Source organism: Calliopsis andreniformis, chromosome 3 (assembly GCF_051401765.1).
Source record: "Calliopsis andreniformis isolate RMS-2024a chromosome 3, iyCalAndr_principal, whole genome shotgun sequence".
Lineage (NCBI taxonomy): Eukaryota > Metazoa > Arthropoda > Insecta > Hymenoptera > Andrenidae > Calliopsis > Calliopsis andreniformis.
The window spans coordinates 26,048,474-26,074,451 of NC_135064.1; the positions used below are offsets into that span (position 1 = coordinate 26,048,474).

The 25,978-nt window shown below is 35.2% G+C and overlaps 1 protein-coding gene across 1 annotated transcript in view; it reads right to left on the reverse strand.

The window, feature by feature from the left end:
• The window catches only part of LOC143177362 (dynein axonemal heavy chain 1), an 89,861-nt gene extending 64,427 nt beyond the window's left edge, over positions 1-25,434 (reverse strand). Inside the window, exons 1-35 of the mRNA XM_076375236.1 lie at positions 25,196-25,434; positions 23,883-24,203; positions 23,838-23,840; positions 23,652-23,781; positions 23,584-23,598; positions 23,519-23,524; positions 23,329-23,423; positions 23,206-23,284; positions 22,993-23,163; positions 22,893-22,960; positions 22,779-22,847; positions 22,670-22,707; positions 22,617-22,627; positions 22,492-22,534; positions 22,387-22,394; positions 22,269-22,322; positions 22,196-22,213; positions 22,136-22,153; positions 21,665-22,012; positions 20,609-20,824; positions 20,108-20,367; positions 19,074-19,545; positions 18,234-18,558; positions 17,687-17,818; positions 17,285-17,605; positions 16,633-16,810; positions 16,428-16,560; positions 15,555-16,100; positions 14,960-15,186; positions 14,162-14,404; positions 13,900-14,013; positions 13,434-13,689; positions 12,784-12,946; positions 12,474-12,584; positions 11,556-11,647 (exon numbers count right to left, since the gene is read on the reverse strand). Of these exons, the coding sequence (XP_076231351.1) occupies positions 11,556-11,647; positions 12,474-12,584; positions 12,784-12,946; positions 13,434-13,689; positions 13,900-14,013; positions 14,162-14,404; positions 14,960-15,186; positions 15,555-16,100; positions 16,428-16,560; positions 16,633-16,810; positions 17,285-17,605; positions 17,687-17,818; positions 18,234-18,558; positions 19,074-19,545; positions 20,108-20,367; positions 20,609-20,824; positions 21,665-22,012; positions 22,136-22,153; positions 22,196-22,213; positions 22,269-22,322; positions 22,387-22,394; positions 22,492-22,534; positions 22,617-22,627; positions 22,670-22,707; positions 22,779-22,847; positions 22,893-22,960; positions 22,993-23,163; positions 23,206-23,284; positions 23,329-23,423; positions 23,519-23,524; positions 23,584-23,598; positions 23,652-23,781; positions 23,838-23,840; positions 23,883-24,203; positions 25,196-25,434 (5,523 nt within the window). The remainder of the gene's footprint in view (positions 1-11,555; positions 11,648-12,473; positions 12,585-12,783; positions 12,947-13,433; positions 13,690-13,899; positions 14,014-14,161; positions 14,405-14,959; positions 15,187-15,554; positions 16,101-16,427; positions 16,561-16,632; positions 16,811-17,284; positions 17,606-17,686; positions 17,819-18,233; positions 18,559-19,073; positions 19,546-20,107; positions 20,368-20,608; positions 20,825-21,664; positions 22,013-22,135; positions 22,154-22,195; positions 22,214-22,268; positions 22,323-22,386; positions 22,395-22,491; positions 22,535-22,616; positions 22,628-22,669; positions 22,708-22,778; positions 22,848-22,892; positions 22,961-22,992; positions 23,164-23,205; positions 23,285-23,328; positions 23,424-23,518; positions 23,525-23,583; positions 23,599-23,651; positions 23,782-23,837; positions 23,841-23,882; positions 24,204-25,195) is intronic.
• Positions 25,435-25,978: the final 544 nt, after the last annotated feature.

Consider the following 25,978-nt stretch of genomic DNA (forward strand, 5'->3'; position numbering starts at 1 on the left):
TACGCATCCTTGAAAGGAAGATTCCTTTAAAGGATCTATCATAGACACTATCTAGATTGGATTCTCAGGGAAAATTGTTAATGTTTCGAAAAAGAACTTGTTCACTCCTTGAACCGTGATCGATTTCTACCTAGACCTCTAATGTAATTTCGTTATTTGATACTTTAAAACAGAAACAGATTAAACATAGTCTAAATATAAGAAAATAGCTCCTCTTTCAGGGAAGATCGATAGGTTTTAGGGTCGGCGATATTAGGGGATCTGCAGACGCTTCAAACTCGTGTTTCGAGGATCACCTGCACTTTGTACAGAAACTTTTTTCCATCGTTTCGTCGCGTATAACTGGAACTCGAAAAATGATTTTAAAAGATCGATCAATCTCGCTATGGTTAACTTTTATTCAATATCCACGCGCTTAGTAGCCTAGAGCGAAGGGAAAAATGTATGATAGGGATCCAATCACGCTTCCGGCATGGTTCGAACGCAATTGATTTGCCATTTGATAGGACGGGCGGTATCAAGGGAGCAAATTGAAAATCTTTTTTAGAACGACGCTCCATTTCCCAGACAATTCTCATCCTCTGCCATTTTGCAACCATTTCTTTACGACGCTATAAACCTTGGCAATTATTTTTGCATTTTCATTTCATATGCAGTGAACTTATGTTTTATTTATTATTAGTCTTTAATACAGACCGATGGCAGTATTAGTATGAATTTTACATGACAAAAAAATTTTGTTTTCTAGTGTCCTTCCAATGTCATAATTTTCACTTATTCTCGCAGTAGGGTTTTTAATTTTTGTTCTTCTCAAATGACGTATAGGAATAATTTCCATCGACATGCTGACAAATCGTAAAGTAGAACGTAAACGTCGGCAGTAAGTGTGACTTGAAATACCTTGTATTTTAAACGAGTTTGGGCACCTTTTCTCGTTCTGATAACATTGAAAGATGCTGGTCTCATCGATCTTTTCATATCGTTTTAAGACTAATGGAACTGTTCTTTCGAGGGTTTCAACTGATTCGACTTCGATTAAAATCTAGCTCCAAGAAAGCTGACGCTCCTCTAAAAGAGATTTAAGAGTACATCGCGTCGTAATAACTGAATCAGACATTTCCGAGACCATCCGTCGGATCTCTCGCAGAAAACGACGCAGTTGCGCAGATTGAACCTCTTTGAGGAGCCTTTCCGATAATTTTTCGTTTCTTATCAGACCAAAGAAGATCGTCTCCCACGTTGGCATCAGCAGCACTCAGCAAATCGCGTGCGGGTTTGGGAAAGTTTGATCTTCTTTAAGAAAAATGTCCATTCCATTAAAGTGCTGTTTGGAAATTGCTCTTGAAATGCTTCTTATATATTGAGTTTCTTAACAATGGCTGGATGTTTTTATTTAGAATACTTTTCATTCTTTATTTTCTTTAGCTTCTTTTACTTCTTTCACTTAACTTTTTCCCATCTCCAATATCGCAAGAAGAGGGATGTATTTCCATGCTTCTGCGATTCAGATTCCTTAAACTTAAACAACTGTATTACTTAAATCTTGCAATTGGAATATTTAAAAAATTTCTAGTATTTCTTTACGTCTCCACTCGAAAGCATGGCAAATAAAATTCTACAAGAGTTAAATCCTCATTCGCTAGAAGATAAATATTGTTTCTCCTGCTAATGAATCGAGATTCTGACGATCTTTTCTTGTGACATGGGACGAACAAGCTTCCGTCAATATCCCCTTTCTTTTGCGGGGTAAAAGCGTCATTTTTCTTCGCGAGAAAGGAACGTTTAGGGTGGCCTCGGTAAATACTCGAAGCCACGGGTCCCAACGAGCGCTCTCGTTTTTCCAGCCCACGTCCAGACCAACGTCAAACTTTCCCCAACTACGTGACTCTTTGGTCGAATGTATACAGAAATCCCAGGTAATCCCTAGTTTTCGATATAAATCGTCGGCGAGATCAAAGTTTGACGTTTTGTGCATTGAAAAGAGGAAGGATACTTCCCATGCAATGTGTTTGTACTTCTGAACCCTTAAGAATCTTTTTTTCCACGGAAAAAGTGAAACGATTCCTTCAGGAAACACGCGAAGATATCATTTTTCAGGTGTCTGTTTCCCTAGAATATTTTTTCAGAAACATCCTTTATCTTTCTTATAAAATGTTTTTCCTTAGGATTCTTTTCAGTTCTAAATATGGCCTTAGAATATTTCGTCCTCCACAATTCTGACAATTTTCTTACATTAACACGGGTAAATATATTCGACTTGTGCCAGGTGTTCATTGAAGTTGTTGGCTTTCATGAAATAATACCGTACAGCACTCGTAATCGTTTCAAAGCTTTGACTCTGTATAAACAAGAAATGTAAGGTACAGTGAATCCTAATTCATGCTCCCTGCGGCATGAATTAATTAACTGACGGCCGATCTGCGAGCACAGAATCGATGTACCATTGTCTTTACTGAATAGCGTCCCGAATAAATTATTTTCAAACAAATGTTGTTCTTAGTTGTGCCATTGATGTTCCCATATCACTAGTTTCCTGACTTTTCATCAAGTTTGTATTGCTTGTTTCCGAATAATAAGACAAGAATGCTATTGTCGATACAGTGAATATTAAAACCTCGATTGTGGAATAAGAAATCGTTTTGAACGATCAATTTTTTCATCGTGGAACTATCAAAGCCTAAAATATATCTCTATTAATTTTTTATGCATCAAGTGTATATCTAGAAAATTCTTCAAAATGTGACATACAATTTTTAGACGTAACAAGCTGTATTGAATTTCCTAGGAAATTAATGTATCGATGTAACTAATTAAGTATATTCGAACATAATTCTAACGACTATGTTCTATTCCGTTAAAACGTATTGTTACCTATATCGGAGTTCGTGGAGTAGTCATAATATTGACATAATGCTCATAAACGTAAGTTATTTCTGCTGATAGCCGTACCTACAGTCATTATATTTCAATAGCATCCTACAGTTAAACAAATTGATTTCATTAGCGTTAAATAAGGTAGCATAGCCAACTTTACTCTACCACAACATCAGGACGACATGAATCAATATCCATCTACATAACTTTACTATCTGTAATGAATATTACCAGGCACAATGTTTCGCTTAATATCCGAGGGTCTTATCAAAGGCAACACGTTTATTATCGCCAGAAGGGGGACGATAAATAATTGCTCAGAGATAAAACAGACGGGGCTGCTTCGATAGTTGGACGGTTGGTTAACAATTACCAATCACGGTGATCTTCTATTAAGACATCCGAAAGTTGTTTATTGGTATTCGTTCATTTGGAGGGAAAGTTTCTATTTCTTCGTCATGTTATTCGTTTAATTTATGTGGATAGTGGTACACACTGAAACGTTTAATGATTGATATTATCTTGTCACGAACACAAGCATACGATTATTACCACTATTACTGGCTGCAGGAGAGCAAATCCCTGCGATTCCTACGGGGAAATGGGCTAATACTGGAATTTAGCTGTCACGTTATCGTTGATCTATGTCTGAAAATTCCTTGAACCTTGTCTTCCTATTTTCGCAATCCTGAATTGCTAATAAATGAATTCAGAATCGGGTTACGTCCAAGTATAAAATTATATTATGTAGAATCCTCGCTCAAGTATACCTATAATTCTACTGTATAAAATCATAAAACATTTGTAAATAAAAGATCAATACTCTATAAGTACTCTTCTATTCGAGAATTGTTACTATTAGAAATGTTTTATTGGACAGCTGTCTGCCATTCAAAAACATCTCATTAAAGTAGAAGAAAAGTTAGTGCCACGGAAATTATTTTACTTTTCCGCCGAACTTTTTCGTAGTGTATTAACAGTTTATAACGTGAATTTTGACAGCTGAAGTGGTTATAACTGTTTTAACGTACTATTTAATAACATCGAGGAAATAAAACTGTTTGGCAAGCCATTAAAAGTCCATTTCTACCATTCGTTGAAACAGAAAATTTTGAATTTTTAAATAAGTTTGAATACGAAAAAAATAAGAAATGCTTAAATTTAAAATTTTTAATTTAAATTTAATTTAAAATTTTTAAATTTAAATTTAAAATTTAAAATTTTCAACGTAATTTAAATTTTTTAATCTGTTTCTATCTTTTTATCGTTTCCTGTACAATTTAATTCAATTAGTAATATTTTCAATTTTTTCTTTAATTTCCCTGGAAAAATATGCAGAAAATATTCGTAAAATTAACATCTTCCCTCTTCCTTATACTGAAATGAAAAATTCACACGGTTGTCCTGTGAATCTAGCAGGGAAATATGAAGTTGAAATTTACGAGTCTCCGCGGAATGTTTCAGTTTGAACACAATATATTATTCTGTGGATATAAAATGTTCCATAAAACTACCCAGAATTGTCTCGTCACGATGGATGAATGGCTCCTGAAATGCTTAATCGGTCTTATCCACAGATAAATTTTATTCTGCTCTTCTTTTAAAGTATAACTCGACGAAACTTTCACATTTTGCCAGAAATTCCCATTAATAACTTTCCTGTGTTATTTCGGAGTGCCTTATCTTGATATTCTGTTTTAACAATTCTTCCATTATTCGAAAAATTAAACGATGCGAACTAGCAAGTGGATCGTAAAGATCTCTTTTTAACCATTTTCGTGTTGTTATTGCTTTTAACATTATTTTTATCATAACATTTTCATTAGATATCGTCGCTTCTTTTCACGACGAAATTGGAAAGTGATGTAAACCATTGCACTTCCATACGTCTGTTCCTGACTAGTTTCTAGTTACCGTTTAGCTTTCTATCCCACCCCTCAAACTTCGTAAATTGACTTTTAATTGCAAAGTTTGCAAGTACGTACGTGTGCTAAACTTTGTGCGCTGTTAAGCACATATTTAATTTGCATTCCGAGAAACCACTTTCCAGGAAATGGATTTCTTAGCGAGTGCTAAGGGATGAAACTCAAAGCTAGCAGAAAATTAAAAGCTTTGTTTTCCATGTTGCATTCTGTTAATGTGAATAAGGTTTCCAAGGTTCGACGAAAAAAAAGTTCCTCCACAGTTGATCGAAGGAAAAACTAATCTAATACGATAAAGACAGTAACTTTGAATTGATCTTGAAAGTAAATCTACTTCGCTATATTTGCTCTTTTTCCCAGAGTACCTTGTACTTTTAATTTAATTACCTTTTTACGTGTCCAACTGAGGTGCAGATGCTGAAGGATTCTTAAATAAATGGAACGTCATCGGAAAATGAAACTTCAAGGATTTCCCTTGGCAGAACATTTCTGCGACATATAACTCTTTGAAATTTTCCCTTTTTCCTTTAGAAAGAAATATGTAGAAATATTGGAAACTCCTCGTTTTTACATTTCAGAAGGTGAACAAAGGGATAAATTTGTCTCGATCTAAGTTTGTCTGCCCATGTCAATATTTGTAGTGTATATTTCTTCCGTCTGAGAACCGTGCCCATTATGGCTGATTTGTATTATTCACTGAACTATTGTCCTCTTTCAACCTGCTTCCGTTAATCGACCTATCTGTCGCTAATTGTACAATCTATATAGGCAATTCTGAAACGTTTAGCTTGGAATCTGATACGATATCAGGGTGGGGTTTGTAAAAAGAAAGACTGTCGAGGTTTTCAGAACCAGTAAAGTTAATCGTAAGTTGGATGGCTTTGAAATCTTGGTAATACAGTAATGAAATTGTAACACTTGCTACAAATACCCACTGCTATTTGTTAAATATGAAAGTAATTATAAACGTGATAGCTAAATATATCCAAATTATTATACAAATCAACATTTCAAGTAGGAAAAAAAATTAAGTTGATGACAAATAACACAGACGATTACTTCTCATGTAACAGTTAAACCAGAAACATAGATATTTGTGAGGTGATGTAATTTCAATGGCTACTACTGTAGAGTGTCGAGATTCACGAGATATTTTTATGACGTAATGAATTCTGAGTATCCTTGCAAGCTTGGAATTAGCTATTGAAATTGAGGAATATTGGAAGTGACCAGCAAGGTACACAGTGCATATTGAAGGATCAAAGATGGATTCCTAGAAGTTCGACATGTACTTTACAGATTTATAAGTTCTCAAAGCTTTGGAAGTAATCCTCTGAGACTTCTAGGTCTAATAATAATTCTTGAGAGTTTGAGGACTTTAATAATAAACTAATATCTGATGCTGCAGACCTTTAACACTTTATGATCCTTTTAATTTTGATAATGAGTTATTAAACATTCAGAAACAGATTCGTGAAAATTTCAAACTTTCTATTTTCAGGAATTCTTGATATTCTTGACTGCTCAGAGCCAAATATAAGGTGCTTGAGATCTCAGCAGCAGATATTTGACAACTCTTAAGCTCCTTTTAGGAATCTTTCAGATAACAAATATCTCACAAGAATTTCACGCGTCTTTATAACATCATTTGTACATTTTTCACCTACTGTAAACATTTAGAATTGAACTTTTGATGTATTTATGGCTTCCAGTATATATATATTTTTTTAAGATACAAATTATTCGAGTAGTCTTAACTCTTAATGTACTTCTGTCTCTACAAGTTACAGAAATCAGGTTCACACAAGAATTTATATGTATTTATTCAATAAATAGTATTTTTAGCCAGTGTTACAATTTTACTAGTTACTACTGTATTTACCTATTTTCTAAATACTCTCTCCCATAAAAGAGGAGAACAGCGATTCCCAAAAAATAATTAAAGAGGTACATCAACGATGAGAAAATCGTACATTTTCACCAAATATTTCTTGACTCTGAGTTGGTATACAGATGACACGCATTACAAACACGCATGTGTCAGGCAAGTCGATAGCTTTGAAAGCGTTTTGTCAGTTCGATTTTTAGCCCGAATCTCTCATCAGTCTAAAAATATTTAACAAGAAATCTCCGACAAAAGCGTTACAGTAACAGCTTGGAGTCTGAGATTATTCCATCCGAAATATTCTATTCAAGACGGGAACGAAGCATTTCTTTGGTGAACTGAAGGGAACACAGGGGAGTTTAATATTTTCGAGACCCTGCGGGGAAACAGATGAGACATAGGAGATTAAAGTACAGATGGGGCAATAATAAATTCGATTAAAGGTGGCGGGTCCCGATTTGTTCGATCACACTGAAAACGTTCCAAGTTTCATGCGGCTCTAAATTCGAGTATCGAGAAGTTTACGTCGAAATCCAGGGATGAAAATACTTGAACGCTCATTTCGTCTCGAGTGCTGCGTCATAAATAATTTGAAAAAGATCAATATTGAGTTTGCCAAAATATATTTCGATTTCACGTTTGTGTTAACAGTACTTGTAAGTTAAGTACCTAGCACTTCATTACTCGGAACATGGCTCAATTAAATAATCAGACTTAGATAACCACAGCAGAAAAAATAGGTACTTATTGTTCGTAATAATAATGAAATATAATCCATTTTATAAATAAGTCTTAATGAGCTTATGAAACTTATTCACGTCCCGCATCATCACTGGCTCATTAATTGTTATCGATACCTGCTCTAGGTATGTTCGTTCCTTTGTATAGATGCGCAACGAAACGTTACTATAGACACAATGTTGTTAATATTATGAAACTATAATAAATATAATGAATGTGAAAAAGCATATTTTATGTATAGCGGGCGCAGTGTACCTAAATGTATGAATAATTGATGTCGAGCAGTATGTGTACGATGAAACTTGTACATGCTGAAGCGTAATGGTTAATACAACAGAGTATTTATGTGTACCGTGTAACAGAATATTAAACGAGACAACATAGCTTCAAAGCGTTTACGTATATGTATATATGAATTTTGTAAGTTTATGCGTACAAATATAGTACCTACGATCGCTAGCGATTAATGGTAATTCATGTCCGTGATGTATCACTTTTTTTTTAGACACCGATAGTATATGTAAATACGTGCACTACTGTGAGAATAAATTAATGTTTAGAGTATAATTACAGCTATGTCAGATCTCACGATCAGTAATATTAGTATGACTCTGCCCGATGCAATTGGAAAAGCATTTGTTACTTAAGTATACTTTACAGTATTTATAGCTCTTATTTGAATATTTTATACATGTTTCAGAGAGACTTATATAGTAATGCTGAGATACTTAAATAGAATTATTTGGACGATTGTTCTATCTCTGTAAAAAGTTGTCTGAATTCCGATTGGACTGTGACGTGAAACCATTTCATTTATTTTAAGTAGTACAGCTGAGGATGATTCAAGATGCTTCGAGATGCTTGAATATTTGCATCGATGATCTCAAAATGTCCTTGGCTGGACCACTTAAACTTAAGATCAATGTTATAATATACTCTGTTTTTTCAACTGCAAGTACTTTCAATTAAGAAGTAGAAATAGCTTTAAAAAGGTATTAGTAGTAGAAGAACCAGTCATTTGTCAGGCAAATTTTTTAAAGCGCAAGAATCCGCTGTATAATTACATATTAAATTTCTTTGTTCTAATAATAAGATTCAATATTGTACAAGATGGTACATTAAAGTGATCCTCTGATTGCTTCGAGCAGTGTATCCAGCGACATTATTGTACAGAATATGTAAATTTTTATTACTTTCCCAAGAAGCATTTCGAACTGGAAATAAAATAGAACTCTGAACGAGAGTTTTACAAGTGATTTCTCTAAAATATTTTCGTTACTATCGAAGCATCAAAATGCTTCATTAAAATACCTCATCCAACGGTAGAAGTTACTAAATATGTATGTACCTTGAAACAGCACTCTTACCGATGTATAGACTTAGAAACTGTAATTATAGTTTACTACTGCGAATAAAAAAAAATGAACAGTGTTAACTATGGACTATTTTTCTATCCCTCTGTCTTGATACTACCTAATTTTTAAGTAGATAAGGTAAATACCTCAATACCTGATCAAATATTCCAGAAAGTAGACAACCTGAAAATGCCCGATATTTGAATTTCGTCTCAATAGTTAAACTTAGCGTTAACATTTAGGAGTTGTGACATAGTCGACTACTGAGACATTTACCTTATTAATTCCTGTTTTCCTATGCTTGAAACTTAGTTCAAAATTATCATTGCATGCTACTCAAACCTAATTTTCAGAATTCTCTTACCCTAGAAATCAACCCTCATCACTAGAAACATAAAATTCAGATTTGTAATTAATATTTTGTAGCATCTTCCATTCTATACATCCCTCACCTCAAGAAATAAAGTTCAATTATGTCTCTTACTTGAAACAATCTCATTTTGAGTAAAGCAATACATGAAGCTATTCGTACAAAGCAACACGCTCTAAAAGTTCGTTCACCCTTTCCTATTTCGCGTCTCAGAATCTCATGACTCTTGTTAGAAACTACGTCTTCTGTTTTTATTCGATTGCAGGGTGTCTACTTTCAGCTTATTCGCCTCGGAATTGCATTCTTTATGCAAACGATTTTCCTTTGCTGATCCCATATTTGTCTTTACGCGTCCCATAGCAATAGCTTAGCCTATCTATCGTGAGTGAGGTGTTCTTGGGTCCCAATTCATCCCCTTTGATTAGACGGCGAACACTCTCCTCCTGTTTGCCACCAAGTAGAATGATCTTCCCACACAATATTGCCATTTCCATGGAGTGCAATGCATTTAGGTTGAGTACATATTGTGTGTATCCCACTATTACGAATGCTTAGAGAAATTACAGGTGTCCCTATTGAGAAAACTGCGAGGTTCCCGAACTTAGGATTTCGCGAAGATTGATGTTGCATCTTCAGGATATATATACTTACGTATACAAATATACAGGGTGAGTCAAACAACTGGGTCACCTGAATTTTCTTATAAACTAATTGTTTTATGAACAAATGTTTTAACGAACGTTTTTTGGTGTCGAGAGTATGTTTTTCTTTTGGTATGCTTTTGGTATGCTGTATGTCAGTAAAGAAATCTAGCAAAAATGTATTTGCACAAGAGCTTCCGCTGGGCAGAATATGTCCACTGGACCAACGGAGTCTCTAATAGGTTTTATTTTACATTTTCCGATTCTGGAAGCCATAGAACAATGAATTCAGCTTTGTTACTAGTTTTCCATTAAGCCTCGATGCATACGAACGATTTTTGACTTAATTTGGTGAATCAAAAGGTTCCAGGAATTGGTCTCTTTGTTCCAATGTTTCTCTATAGGGAAAAGTTAGAATATCGTAACAATGAAAAAAATTCGGAATAATATTCAGTGTAGTTCTTCCTTTTCTTCAATTTTTTAGTTACAGAGAACGATGTCTATATACCTAAGAACTTGAGGAACATATCAAAGAAGTACAAGATTACCTTCCGCCAAAAAGTTTGCAGGAACTGCCCTGATTACTCCTTTTTCTGAAGTTTCAAAGAGGAAAAGGCGACTCGAGCATTGGAAGTTAGGCAACTAACCGAGTTATAGTATTTTATTGAACAGTTGCAGAAATTGACTGACACATTCAGTATATTTGCTAAAGAAAATAGTATCGGTAGCAATTCTATCCAGGAATAAAATGGAACTTCCTTTATAGGGGAAATAGCAATATGACTCCGGAAACACAATATCTTGGAGATGCAATTAATGAGGGATGTAACTTCGTTTCTCCTAATAGTGATTTTCTGAGGTATCGAATCTACCCTTTTAGATATTTTCGAGATACTTTCGGGTTAAGGAAAACAATCGTAATATTGATACACATAGACAATTAAGGGCAAAGAAGGAGGATGATGTTTCATACGAACATTGAAACGAGAAGCGAACCAACATATGAAAATTCCATCTAATATCAAAGTTTTTCCCAGAATATTTTTTGTATTTTATATACTCTGTGATTTCATAGCAGACAAACAAACAAATAGAAAATATTTTCAAGTTTAATTAAAACGGTTGCACGACTGGGGAATTTACGAACAAATACACGAGTAACATGTTTTTGATTACTACTCCAAACTGTTGTAGAAAATAAGAAAAGAAATGGAATCGATATGTTCATCAAACAATTTCTATTAGTTAACGTTATTCTATCACTGGGCTGGACGTATGTCATAAAGGGAAACTGCTTGTTATTTGTAGCTATTTCACGTACACAAATATATATAGTCATTCGATATCGAGAAGTCTTCTAATTGCTGAGTACAGTGTTGTCGATACCAATGTTGAAACTGAAGTTGCTTACTTACAGAATTGTAACGTACGTATAAAAACGATAAATTCAATGTTACAAAAATATTAAAATATTCGCAATTTGATCTTTCAAACAGATTCTTTATCATAATTATTACTTTATAGATTCTCAAGATATTTTTCAAACAAAAAAATCTGCCACCTATTTTTTTTCATATTGAAGGACTTTTATTTTTCGTCTGTCGGTAACTAAAAAGTGTCACTGGATTATGTGGCGACAAGCAATTAAGATGAATAGGGTGCGTCACATCTCACCGAGAAATTTTTAATTACGCGCAATCCCATGATCGGGAACTTCTACACTTGCATTAATTCGAGTGGTGGCTTTGTCTTTCGAAAAGCACTTACCTTCGTCTTCCCCGACCCAGTTGGACCCACTAACATTAATCCGTGTCGTACCACTGTCGTTTCGTATAGCTGGATAACTTTTCTCACGAACTCTGCAACAAAAGAGACAAAATTGAATTTTACAATTAAAATTTAATCAAATTTAATTTTTTTAATAGAGCAAGTATAGAGATTGTGACTTATGATAGATTAGAGAATAATTTTCCATACTGAAAGACATTCGAAATTAGAATTATGACTCACTACGAAGATTATTATCGAGGCTACAATTTCTCTGACATATGTATGTACTTGGACTAAGTACTTGAAATTAATGAGGTCGATTATTCAAAGCCCTGAAATATGTCATATGTATCAGGGTGTTCCTAAAGACCGCCTATAGGCATTACTCAGAGCCTAAATTTGAATTTAATTAATGCCTTTTCAATTGAAAAGACAAAAGATTAATACAAGTACTATGATGGCTATACCTAATGTCTCTTTAACACACAGAAACTTGAAAGAAAGGACCATTCACGCAGTTCTAAAGCAAACTAAAATTCTTATATGTAAATGAAATGAACAAGTTCATGTAAATGAACAAGTGAAATAAATGTCATATTCCTTTATTAATGCAAACGAATTCATTTCCATGACGAAAAGCAAATTTACAAAGACGGAAGAGTATTTCAATTTGAGGAACTGTTGTTATATTACTTGTCATTTTATCTCCAAAACGTGTTTCGAATAATGAAGAGTATTTAATGTTTCATTCTTTACCTCTCATCTCATGGCAATATAAAATAATAACTGGACAGAGGAATCCTGCACGTCGTACACGTTATCAGGCAAATTCAGTGCAATGAAATTCCACTCTTATTACTCCCAACACAGATAAATCAATAGGAACACATTTTCATGGTAGTGAAACAGGCATACCATTTATCTCTTCCAGGCCCATCCTCACAATTGAAGCTCGAATCTCTGCTTCCAGGATCCCATAGTCCACGTGTTTCTCTTCTAAGCGTGGAAATAGGTCAGACACAATACCTAATTAAAGAAAGAGTATATTATTAGAAAATAATAACCATCGTACGTTCATATAAAACTGTTAAATATATTATTACACTTCAATTAAATGCTCGAAGCACCCTCTTTATTGTAAGTATATTCTATGTTTAAATTTCTAAACATGAAAAAATCTATGGATGTATTTTAATTTACCAAACGGATCTTTCACTTAGCTTACCATTGAATAACGTTAAGTCATCTTTCAGAAACTTTGGAACATTCACGTCTCTAAGAGCTCGTAAGCAAATCTGCTGCTCGTTCAGATCCTTCTGTTCCCTTTTTAAATTCCCTGCTACGGCTATCACCGTCTTCACTGCCCGCATTCCGAAATCGTAATGATCCTGGACGAGAATAGACCATCGTCGAGAGGTATAAATTTTAAAGTGTTTGTATGAACTGGAACTCGAGTCAAAGAGGACGTGGCGAGAAATGTTACCTTGTAAAGCTGGTCTACACTGTTGTACAATATAACACGTTATATAACAATGTTATCAAATTTATTAAAAAAACAGAACAAAATTTTTTCTGTTATATGTATAACAAAATGAAAATATGTAACAAATTTTACAATTTTATTATCTAGTGCGTTATGTTACACAATGTAGACTCAGCTTAATTTTAATAGAGATAAGTTCATCAAATCAAAATAGAAAAAAGAAGACGAATTCGCGAGCTTTTAATAGCACTGTAAACTAGAGATAGAATTTACATATAAATGAAATAGCATTCTTCAAGTCAACAATAGACTAACTAGAATATATATAGAATTTAAACTATTAGATTTCGATTTCAAACTAGAATAGACTCAGAATTTAAATTTAGTCTTACCTGTGTGCTCAACTGCTCCGAGCTCAATTTAAACGTTGTCGTGATTTTTCCAGCCAAGGATTTCGCCTCAGAGAAACCGTAAGAAAAGAGTGAAATTTCAGCGATGAGAGCATAGTCTGGTACCATCATGGCAACAGGACGGAAGAGAGCTTTCAAGTTATCAGGTAATTCTGTGCGACCTGCATAACCAGGATTCATGGTGATGAACACCGCGCAGGAAGGCTTCAACACGATTTCATCTCCTTCAAAAACGAACCTGGAAATGATATAATTCCTTGACGTAACTATTTCCTCCTATTCCTAACATTTCCTATAGATTAGTAATCATTCAAAATTTTTAGAAAGCTACAGGAGTTTCTGGTGTCTCGTTATCAGTGACAAGAATTCAAGGAAGCTTAAAATTTATGAACTTGGTGGAAGAAGATTTCAAATGCATTGTAATGCTTGCACATTTTTCAAAACTTACGTTTCAGCTCGCATCTGTTGTGCCTGTTGAATGGTCATGATTTGCTGAGCAATCACGGACAGCACTTCAATATCGATTCTATTGAACTCATCGAAGCATGCCCATGCACCTGCACTGGATGCAGTAAACACTTCGTAATTACAAATTCCGTATTAATTACGAAATATGAATCAAAATACAATTCTTTATCGACGTAATTAATTAAAGCTTGGATATTCGAGGGAGAAGAGATGAATTCTAAAGTGAAGCTCGGACTAATTACCTGGCAAGACCTTTAAAGAACTTTCCCATTGACATGAAGTCTAGTTGATCGGAGCAGTTGAAGACAACGCACTGAATAGCAAAGGCTTTTCCAAGATCTTTAGTCGTTTCCGTTTTCCCTGTTCCAGCTGGACCAGCGGGTGCACCGCCGAATTTCAAATGCAGGGCACCAGTAAGGGTTAGATAGCATCGATCGGTTAAAGGAGTGATAACCAATCTTCCAGTGTTTCCAAGGTACTCGTATCTTTGGGAAATTAGAATCGGAATAAACGTTATCTAGGTAGAAATAATGGTACACCAGGAGACGAGAGTTAAATTCTACGTCTTTGAGATAGTAATCGGCGGAAAAACAGCTTTCTCGCTATCTAGTTATCGCAGGATCTTTAAAACACAGAAAATCTGTGTTTTAAATTTATATTTTACAAAAAACCAATTTTATATTTGGTATAAAAATGACCATTATCAATTTTAGCTTTTTTAGAAAAAAGAAAAATATCTATCTTAGCTTTTTTAATTCTTCTTCCATGGATTCAATTTTTTAAAGAAAATAGTCATATTACACATATTACATTTTTGATAGTATGAGTGCAAATATATTAAGTCTGTTTTTTAAGCATTGGAGTGCGTTCTTATAGGTGAAATTCTAAAACTTAACAGTGGTTGTTCTTGTTATAAGGATAAGAATTTTTCTAAAAGTATTCAGATAGAATATTGTAATAATAATACTTGTTTCTGCATGTAAATAGTTGTACAAGAGTGTAGGTGTTCTGAGTAAAAATTAAACATGTTAGTAAATTACCCATATTGGAATTCCGCATTCACTGCTCGTACTTTAAGTTCGCTGTCATCCACCCAATAATATCGAAGTTGCGATATCCAATCGAAATCGTTTACATTCGATACCCTTCCTTGAACAAGTGTATAGAGAACATCTCTAGCATGCACCTCGATCACAATTACTGCTTCCAACATTAGCCTCTGGATATCAGTTTGGGGGCGACGAACTAATTCTCGTAGATCATCGAGCTACATTTAAAATTTAGTGAATGAGAAAAAGAAAAATTTATAAATTCTAATTTGAGCGTTCCACAGATTGGCAATCTAAAATAAATTCACTTGTTACGTTGTTTCTCAGTTAATGAAAAGTGCAGGCAATCATGCTTTCATCCTTAAATACTCTGAGCATTAAGTCACCTACCAGATTGATAACCATTATGCAAATAAAAAGTCAGAAGGACTTGTTTAGTTCTACCAAAGGGCTAAAAATGATTCAAGCAACGAGCAAAATACTTTAGCTTTAAGCTCTCCAAGACTTCAGAAGCATCATTACTATTGCGTTCATAGAAATTCAATCGAAACTGTATAATTCCTAGCTGAATAATGTAGTTGCCTACCTGTCCCAGCAGTTCATGGTAATACTCGATCAGAGTATTATTCTTGATCCCATTCTCGACTTGTGCAGTCCAATAAGTCTGACCGCCACAAAGTGTCACCTGTCCTGGCCACATGTACACCCATTCTTTCCTTGGTATCGATTCCATGAGCCCCAGGGACTCGCCGATGATTTCCCTGAGAGTGTTCCGCATCACTCTCTCCATATCTCCCAGCCAGAATTCGACACTCCTCTCAGGATACATCGGTGGACGGAATATCACTTCCTCGCCTTCTGCTGAGTACATCCTCGTGATCTGTAGATCGCTCTCGAACCTCACCTGTTGGATGTTCTCGAAGCACTTGCGGAGGTGAGGCTGCACAGCTTGCACGTTCTTCGCTTGAGCCAGGATCTCCAACAGCTCATCGTCACTGAGGAAGTAGAACCGCGGGAAAGCCTTTCGTTTCACCTCCAAGTAATTGGCTAGACCTTTCTGGACCACCTCCAAAAGGCTCTGACATTCCTGCAGACTTTCGAGCAGGGTAATGTCTGGACACAATTTGATGATCTGAAATTATGAGAAACATTATTTTCGGTTTAAATTCCAAAGGTTCCTCAAGACCACCTCTCTGGTTCTCAGTCACGTAGGAAGAGACCCTTCTTTTACAAAGTTACTGTCAACTTTGATCCTTTTCAAATGTTTGGATAACTTTCTTTGCATTTCAATGGAAGAGTCTACTTTTCCGATCTTAATGTTTACTGTTTCTGATTTGGAACAAAGATAAAGCGAAGTGTTCGCGAAGGAACTTCAAAAGTTACCCAGCAGTGTTCTTGAAGGTCCAGAATAGCAACATTCCATATAAAAGGTACAGAAGTCTATTAAATTTATAGTTACGTGAGGATTCTCGAAAGCATTCTTCATGATACGTTTCCAATTACGTTCCATGGCGTTGTATTTCCTCGATTCCATTGGCAATTGCGTGCTGATATCTTCTGAGGTGAATATTGGTTCCAGGTACATCCAATCCCTGCATATGATCTGCTTTTTCATCACCAATACCTACCCTATGTTATGCCTGTATTATAACTTCATTTCCTACCTTTGTACTTCTAACCAGAGAAGGAGTACGTCTTCTGTTAACTTCAATTTTTCCTCCCATTCATTGATTTCATCTTCGAAAGCAGTCTTTAGAGGGCTAAAGCTGAGCTGCTGAACGCTGAGGATATGATTTTCTAAGAGCATCATCGTCTCTTCTGCAACCTTTATAATGTAGGTACCTGGAAATAATTCGATAAAAGATTCCTTCATCCTTTACAGTATAGATAGACTCTATACTAAAGGCGGGATAGTAAAAATAAAATAATCTTATGTGATAGCCAATTACAATATTTTAACATAATATTGTTTCAATGAAAAATGCAGCTCTGGAGTATTTTTAATAGGCGAAAGATAATTTTTATCATGATAAGATTTAATCACTACTGCTCTAGTTTAAAATTAGAATAAGAAATAAGGAACGTAATTTCAAAACTGGTTTCTATTCGAAACAATTTTGAAATACTTATGGGTTTTCTGATAATTCCGATTTTCAGTTTAAATTGTAGAAAGTTTAAGTCAGCTTTCAGAAAATAGAATGGTCTTCAATATAGAAAAATCAGGAAGGCTATCAAAATAAATTTCAATAAATGTCTCAATCTGTTTCAAAAATGGACATAGCCAAATACTGATCGCATAAAGGGTTGAATATTTACCCGTAGCTTTATAAGGAAGTACTTCCATAACGACTGTTTCCCATTCAGCGATCATTTTATTTAATGTTCGCTCGGTAGCATACTCTTTGGCAGCCGTATCAGCGACTATTTTCACTAGTTCCTCGAATTGCTCTATACCAAGCATCAATAGAGTCCTAAATGTCATCGTTGGCGTGAGGGACATTTGTATCCCAGTCTGCGCGCTCAATTCTTCGAAATGACGCTCTTTCATTCCTGGATTGCGAAGCGCTTGTATCAATCCTATATAGGGTCTGAATTCATCTATTTGGTCCCTTATTGTTATCGCCACCTCTTGTATTTCTGTTTAACAGAAAAGGCTGGAATAAAACAATCACTCCCTAATGAGTTATTTGTAATAGCTTCATCAAAATTTCAACTCGCTTTCAGCTTCTTGGAATGCTCTGATAGATCGAGTCATCACTCTGTACATTTCAACTACCAGCGTGTCTATTTGGGTACCATCAACGTTCATTAAGGGATTGTCCATCCATGTTTCGACCCACCTGAGCCAATCTGCAAAGTCAATTCCATGAAAACTGTTATTTAATATGTACACAGAGAATTAGGTACACGAAACCCTTGCCTATCACTTAATTATTGATAAAGATATAATTATTAAAACTTTAATCAGGGTTCCTCAACAAGGATAATATCGCCCCCTAGGGGTCCTGATTCGGAATTTTCAGAAGATGGGGACAAGAAAAAAATGGGGATAAAGAAAAAAAGAAAGGGAGAAGATAGCTATAGAAGTAGTTTCACATCTCTAACAACATTGGTACCATAATTTGTATCTCGAGAAATGCAAGCTTAATCTTTGATCGTTACACTACATCAAATTGTTTTCGAAACAGTATTATATTGCAGATTAGATAGGGGGCACTAAAACTCAGTAGAGATGTTATTACTGGTTGAACGATTTACTACTTGCCTGAGGCTGTGACCCACAGGCTCCTATAAGGTTCGAAATCCCTCATGAGCTTGTACAAATGCTCGAACGGTACCACTTTCATGCCGAATAACTTTTGGCGTTCATTCAGCAGCAATCCCATCTCTCGACAGTCTGTCATCGCTTTCCAAACTCGTTTTACGTCGAGTGCAGTTTCATGTATTCGGTTGATGTCTGACTGCTGGGCGATATTCGTAACATTGCTCACTAAAGTATCTATCCTCTCCAATAGCAGAACCTCATCTTGCACTTGGATCTTATAGAATTTATCTTGTTCGTCGATGAAGCGCTCGTTGGTTTCATCTACCTACGAGAATTTTACTTGTAGTTAACTGTAATAGTTGCATTGTTAACAATGATAGATAACACCAGAAACCCTCTTTATGTAATAATATTCAAGATAATTAGATACAGGGTGTTCAACAACAAGTGTTAGAAATTTGAAAGGTTGATTCTTTGTATTAAAATAAGATGAAGATCAAGAATGTTGAAATCGCATTTCAGACTTCGTTTTCAAGTTATTAATTGTTGAAAAATACCTAAAATGTGCGTGAAATGTGTCTGACTTGGGACTCATTCTACTGATTTTTCTGACTTTGCTAATGTTCGCCAGCAGTAGAACAGGGTTCAAGTTAGACACAACGATGCTAGTAGAGTAAGTATAAAGTTAGGTACAGCGATATCAGTAGAATAAGTATCAAGTCAGATACAGTGGTGCCAGTAGAGAAAGTCCCAAGTCAGACACATTTCACGCGAATTTTAGATATTTTTGCAAAGTAATCTGATTGAAATTACTACCCATATCATTTTCTAGGTGCCCACCTCCATCTCTATTCGAAGGGGAGATCCAATGGCTTCCCATTTGGCTTCAAAGTCGTCGTCAGATAGGTTCCACCAGAAGCTATCCAGCACATCGAAATCCAGTTTCAGTCTCTCCATTCTCTCTTCGAGTTCTCCTACTCGAAGAGGTATAGTTTCCATCCAGTCACGTATTTCGAAGATATGTTCGATGCTCTGCGGCACTTCTTTTAATTTGATCCTTATCTCCGTGTATTCCTCCAAGATTTGGTCTACTTCCGCCCGTAGGTTCTCCGTGAGCATAACGAGCAATCCTGTGGCGCAATCCTGCCGCTTCTCTGTGAGAAAATCCTTCAATGGCCTCACGTTGACCCTGAATGGACCGATGAAGATGAAGTTGGGCAAGGTAACTTCTAAGTTTCTTTTCATCTTGAGCTGAAGGGTTATTTCGTCCTTGATATCCGCCGTGGTAAGGTGTTCGTCTTGTTTGAACTCCCTGAACGTCGAAACGGAATTTAATTTACTCTCGTGACAGTGAGAATTGAACTCATAGTTCGAGCGCCATTGAACATGGAATATTCAGAACCTTCTTGGTGCAATATTTTATTCATGAACATACAAAGAAAGCATATAATCCTACTCTACACCCACTATCTTCGCTATATAGGCTGTGACAAATGTTGCGTTCGATAAATTAAGGGGTGGTAGGGGACTCAATTTCAGCACAATATGTTCCAGAATATAGTATTCGATCTGCCTTCGTTTTGCAATAATAGTGACTTAAAGTTGAGATACCTATACGCTAAACTAACGATTATTCTGGAATTCTACAAATATATTGAAGGGCAAAACTAGAGCAAAAAAGTCTTAATACATTTTGTAGTACCTTTAAGGATTTAATTTTTGAATATACTTTTGGATGTGCTCCAATTTGGATCCCTTATCACCCCTTAAAATATCGAAGGCCACATATGCTACACCTTGTAGATGTTTCTACTTTAGATTGAAGATGATCTCATGAAAATTTCCTGGAAAATTGAAAGCAATTAGAAACTTACTCGATGTACGTGGCGACGTCCAGATTGAAAAAGTCTAAGAATCTGTGATACTCTTTTGCGTACGCGTTCAAGGGTATCGTAGACATTTCGTATGCCTTTTTAATCCGATTTCGAATGTCACACACCTGCTCTTCGAGCAATCCAACGGAGCTTAGGAAAAGATCCGCCGGGAATTTCAGTGACGTGAGTAGATAAGGATGTATTTGTCTGATTTGGTGACAGGCGGTCAGCGCGTTATCGTATAAGGATATAATCGTTTCCTTAATATGGGAAAATTACAGAATATAGTGAGTAGTGGAAGATTTTCTTGAAATTATGATTTAACGATTTATTGAAATTTATGCAAAGTGACTGCTATTTGTGATTTAAAAGCTTTTCATTTATTTCAGTTCTATCGGTGCATTAAATAGAAATAACTTTTAGAGAAAAAAGGTAATTGATTGCCATAAAGAATGTTGGAAACAAAAAGCTGATCGACCTGGAATTAAGGAATGCACTTACGGCGAATATGTCTGGATCGGTTGAATAATATGCCTTTTCGCTATTCATTTGAATATCTGTCAGGAACACAGGATTATTGACAGGCTTAAATTGGGTTTCGATAAGATCTTCCCCCCAAACGAACGATTCCTCCACGTTTAGAACGCACAGCGCAGGTGTCTCCAAACTCTCGCCGTACAACTTAATGGAATTTTCCACGAGGATTCGTAGGGCATACTATACGAAAATAACACGAAATAATTTGATTTTAAGAAGTTAATACACTGGCTCAAAGGGGTTGTGACATAGGAGAATTTGGGGTAAAAATTGGCTAACTTTGACGAACAATAATTCCGTGAAAAATCATCGTCGGATCATGATTTTTTAAAAAATTAAAGCCTGAGATGTCTACTTTAAAATGATATTCTACGACTTTAGGAATAATGCATCACTACTTCCGTAGCCTCTTAAATCTGATGGCATGTTTGTCATACTGAAAATTGTATTTGACAGAATATAGGGACTTGTTAAAATTTTTTTGGGCAATGTCGTTTACAGCATCATAAAGTTCGAACTTTTCCCTTTAATTGAAAAGAAAAATCATGAACGTATAATAGTTTTTCACGGAGGTATCTTCAGTCAAAATTGGTCAATTTTGACCCAAAAGGTTTCTTTGTTATAATTCGTTTAGCAATTTGTGTATAATACTGAAATAATTGCAAAATTGAAATTCAAACTAATATTAACTCGAAGTATTAAACGAAGTAATATTAAGTTGACGTAATACGATATTGTAATAAAATATTGTTGACAGGAACGGGTTCATTTACAATAATTGTTCATAAAATTGAATAGTAACCAAATTAGTTTATGTATGCAGCCTTGCTTCTGTATACGCATAAACGATATAATTAAATTCTACCCGCGTATGTAATCAAATACATTCATTTAGTACAATGAAAATATTTAGTAATTAATGTTTACTCATTTTGTACAATGAAAATATTTAGTAATTAAACAGATTGCATGCACATTCAGCCGCATAGTTTAACCTTTTTTTAAACCAATTTTACTCACTTGCATCCGTAGAGTAGTGAGGTTCATAAAACGTTTTAATTTCATCACGTCGTAAACACTGTGGATTTTCTGGTCTAGATTAAACCAACCCTTTCCGATGTCCCTCAAGCACATTCTCACAGATTGCGCTATTTTCTCCAACCACGGCTCCTTCAGATATTTGATAACCCCAGTGGTCGTCTGAGTCTGCAACTCCTCGAATTCCGCAAGCGTCATTTGTTTACCGTAACTGAAGGCAAATAGATTCATATGGGACACGTGAATGCATTCCGCCACAATGCACGCCATAGCGTCGTACACTTCTTGGAGGACGTATAATGTAATCCAGTGGCTGAACCTCTTCGTCTCCTAAGTTAGAACATCGTTGCCTTAATTCGATCAGAATTTTTGATCGTTTTAATATTGTACTCGAAGCTTGCGCGTCGTTTTGTGGCAACAGCTCATTAATTTAGTTGCGTCGAGGCGCTATACGATGCTGATGTGATAAAACTAGATGCAGTAAATTATGAAGTTCGTGAAACTTCGATAAACGCGAGGTAACAATAGAAACTATGATTAAAATTGTTATTAGATTGTTAACAAGCTGAATTTTTTAAAATATGACATCGACTTTCTTTGCATTTGCGCACAGGACGTTTTCATTATCGACGAACATTCTCTTTCATTATTTTCATATATTCTTAGGTATTCTTTTATATTTACATTTTATATTTTACATTTACAGAGAAAGCTTTCGCGTTTGTTACGTTGAACATTAATATTCAATAGAAACAACGTTTCAAAAATAATTACTTTTACAGCATTTAATTAATTGAATAGAAACAAACAAAACCAAACGGCATAATGGAAACTTTCAACTTCCACAATATTCTTAATGGTTTTCACAGTGTAGAAATTAATAGCAAGCGTTTAAAAAGCCATATATTATTCAGCGAGCACATCTCTTCATTACCAGGTATAACACTAATAATGGAAAATGTTGTCTCCTGGGTTTTTATTAATTACCCAACGAAGAAAGATTTAGTAAACGCCAAACAAAAAGTCTGCTCGTGGAACGAAAGTGTTACAGACTGTCATAATATTAATCTTCATAAATGTCAGAATGTTGACTTACCGCATTTTAAGACTTATTTTCAATGGGTGGGCCTCATTTATGCAGCAAAATATCAAAGTAGCCTTGCTACTTTTGTTGTCTCAGTAACTTTACGTAAGTCTCTTTGTAACAAACTTTTCGCTCATCATTAATGTGGCGTTAAAGGTAAAGGAAATCGTGGTCGGTAGAAGTTCGTTGCTGAACTGTTATTAAACGAGATGGGAACAGAAATCACCTGGAAATTTTCCATATTTGTCTCGACTTTTCCTTTTTCCGGCACTTTCTCTTCTTCCACGGAGGGCGTCCACGTGATGAACTTAAACATTTGAGGATTCTGCTGTATCATCTGCCTCCACATGAGGTCGCACATCGTACGCTGATAATCCAGAGCGATTTCATCCATTAGCTGAACAAACGAACCAAACAAGGTTGAATACAGCATTTATACTTGAATATTTAACAAGTCCATATTTCTCAATTTCCTGTTTTGTATGGCAATGAATAGTTTAAGAGCGGGAAAGATGAAACTTTTAAACGTTTCAAAATGTAAATATTTTCACAATAAGTGTACAGAGAAATAACTTGACAAAAGAGAAAAAGTATTGAAGATAAATTAAAAAATAATATGAAAAAACTAATTATTGATAAAGAAATATATCGATAAACCTTGAAAACCAATGGTTCGTAAAGAGCTAAGGAAATAAGTAGCGCAATGAAAGTGAAGTTTTTTATATTTTTAACAAGGGGATGAAAAACACTACGTTAATCTAAATATCAAATAAAAACGCACTTTCTAATTATAAAATTAATTTAAAATATTCCATACTTTAAAACTGCTCTCCTGTAAATTTTATAAAATGTAGTCTTCACTTAGTTACTTAAATTTCAACTTACAGTAAACACTTTTTTCCCTTGGTTCCTCATATCATTTTCTTTCATTAGCACACGAATAATACTTTCCTTCTGATCTTCACTTAAGCTCAGTATACCATCTAATTGCATGCAGTCTAAATAAAAGTTATATCTACAACAGAGCAGAAACAATCCACATATAAAAAGAGAGAAAGGAAACAATTAAACACACTGAAATATTAAATCAACTTCATAAAAAGATGTAACACAAACTTTATAGAAGCCTCTGCAATACGTCTCTGTTCTATGGCTGCAACCATCCGCTTCGCGAAAACCCTAGGATCCTCTGCATAGAATCGAATGTAAATCCTAGGAATCGAGTATTTCCGTTTACGTCCATCGAGCGTGATCACAGTCCATAATTTCCTCTTTTCGTCGTAATCTGTCACAGCGGCGTCATGCCAGCCATATAAGCTTGAAATGTCTACGCGGAATCTGTTGCTGTCCTGACGAACTCTAGGGACGAAGACGGTGGCTGGTAGTGGATAACGTACGTCATCGATGATACCTAAGTTTATCCAGTCTTCTGTTGTTCTATTATATATCGTAAGTAAATCAATACACGTGTATACAGGGTATTCAACAACAGATCTTAGAAACTGTAGGAGGTGACTGTAGATGACGAATTGTGATGAAAATGAAGAATGATAGAATTGAGTTTGTGGTTTTGCTTCTGAGTTATTCATTATTGCAAAAATATGTAAAATTCGTTTGAAGTATGTCTGACTTGAGACTTATTCTACTCCTGGCGTGCACTAGTCAGGTCAGACACAGCGAAGTCAGTAGAATAAGTCCTAAGTCAGACACATTTCATGTGTCTTAGACGTATTCTCTATTATTAATAACTTGGAAACGAAGCTGCAAAGGCAATTTTGTTTATCATTATTTTCTTCTTATTTTAGTACATAGAATTACCGATTAAAGCCTCTGACACCTGCTGTCGAAAGCTCTCTATACTTTGAACGTGAACAAGAAATAATCTTTGATCAGCTAGGATAGAAGACCTATTATGCAGGATTATCACGAGAACACGATGTAATTTTGACGCTACAAAATTTTTGCAAGCAGTGAAAATAATGAAATATCAGATTTGCACGACTTTATTTATGCCTCTGGTATTAGTTTTACCTTTATTTATCTGTGGTAAGAGATACCTTTATTTTTTAAAATTACTCGACGTGTGCTTGTTTTCTGCTGTTTGAAAAGTAGATAATTAAAGCCCACATACATATGTCTGTTAGAAAATATTAATTCGGTTAATATGCAGAGTGCTCCACAAAGGGTGAGAGGAAACATAAAGTATGGTTCTACATGATAAAGTAAAGAAAAGTGCAAATTACGATCTTTCGATCGTGCTTCTCTTTTTAATAATTAGCATTCAATTATTCTTCTGAAGAACTCCTGAGGCTTAGTGACCCATTTATTAGAAGTCTGTATCCAGTAGGCCAGCAATCGAATAATATCTATCACTAACCCATTACGTAATAGGATTAGGTAAAATAAATTTAAAAATCTAGTTTACTCGCCTACAGTCATAATCCTCATCATCAAAGATTTCCAGCGGCAGTATATGTGCAGTACTGAATAATCCGTATATTTTCTCACGGGAGAGCAATGGTAAAACCGCGGATGGAGGGAGGATATCTTTTGACGAAATCTCTTCGGCGCGCAAAATGTCCTCAATTTTTAAATTTCTGTAAATCCTCCGTCTTCTCTCCATCTCCACGTTTCGCGGTAATCGTTTGGGTTCTACATTCCGCTCCATTTGCACTTTAGGGGTGAACGTGACGGCGGGAAATATCTCGGGTAATAAAAATTCGATTAACAATTTTATGAGATATCAGAACTCCAAAAAAAGTGTTGCAGCGATGCTGAGTATAAATCATATTTCATTTCACGTTAAAAGAGATGTACTGATTTCGAGAGGAATATCACGTTTTAATAGGTATCAGTTATCTGTGTTTGAAATCGAAGGTATGTAGTATTTTATGTTAATCTGATTCGATAATTAGTTATTAAAAAATTTATAATCATTGGGAGTACTTCTGTTCGCTCACAATTGATCGATCTTCGGGAAAGCTCATCCATCTTTTAGCTTCGCCCAGGAAATTGTACGTCTCCTGGTCTTCCAACTGTTGGACACGGGCATTATGATGTTCGGTGAAAATTTGCCACGCGAGTTTAACTCTCCTTGGTGCAGATGTTAAAACAAATAAATCTGTCCCGGAATCCTCCGGTACACCTGTAAGTAATTTATCTATTTTCAGTTTTCATCTTTAGTAAATTACATGAAAAATCCTCACAATTCC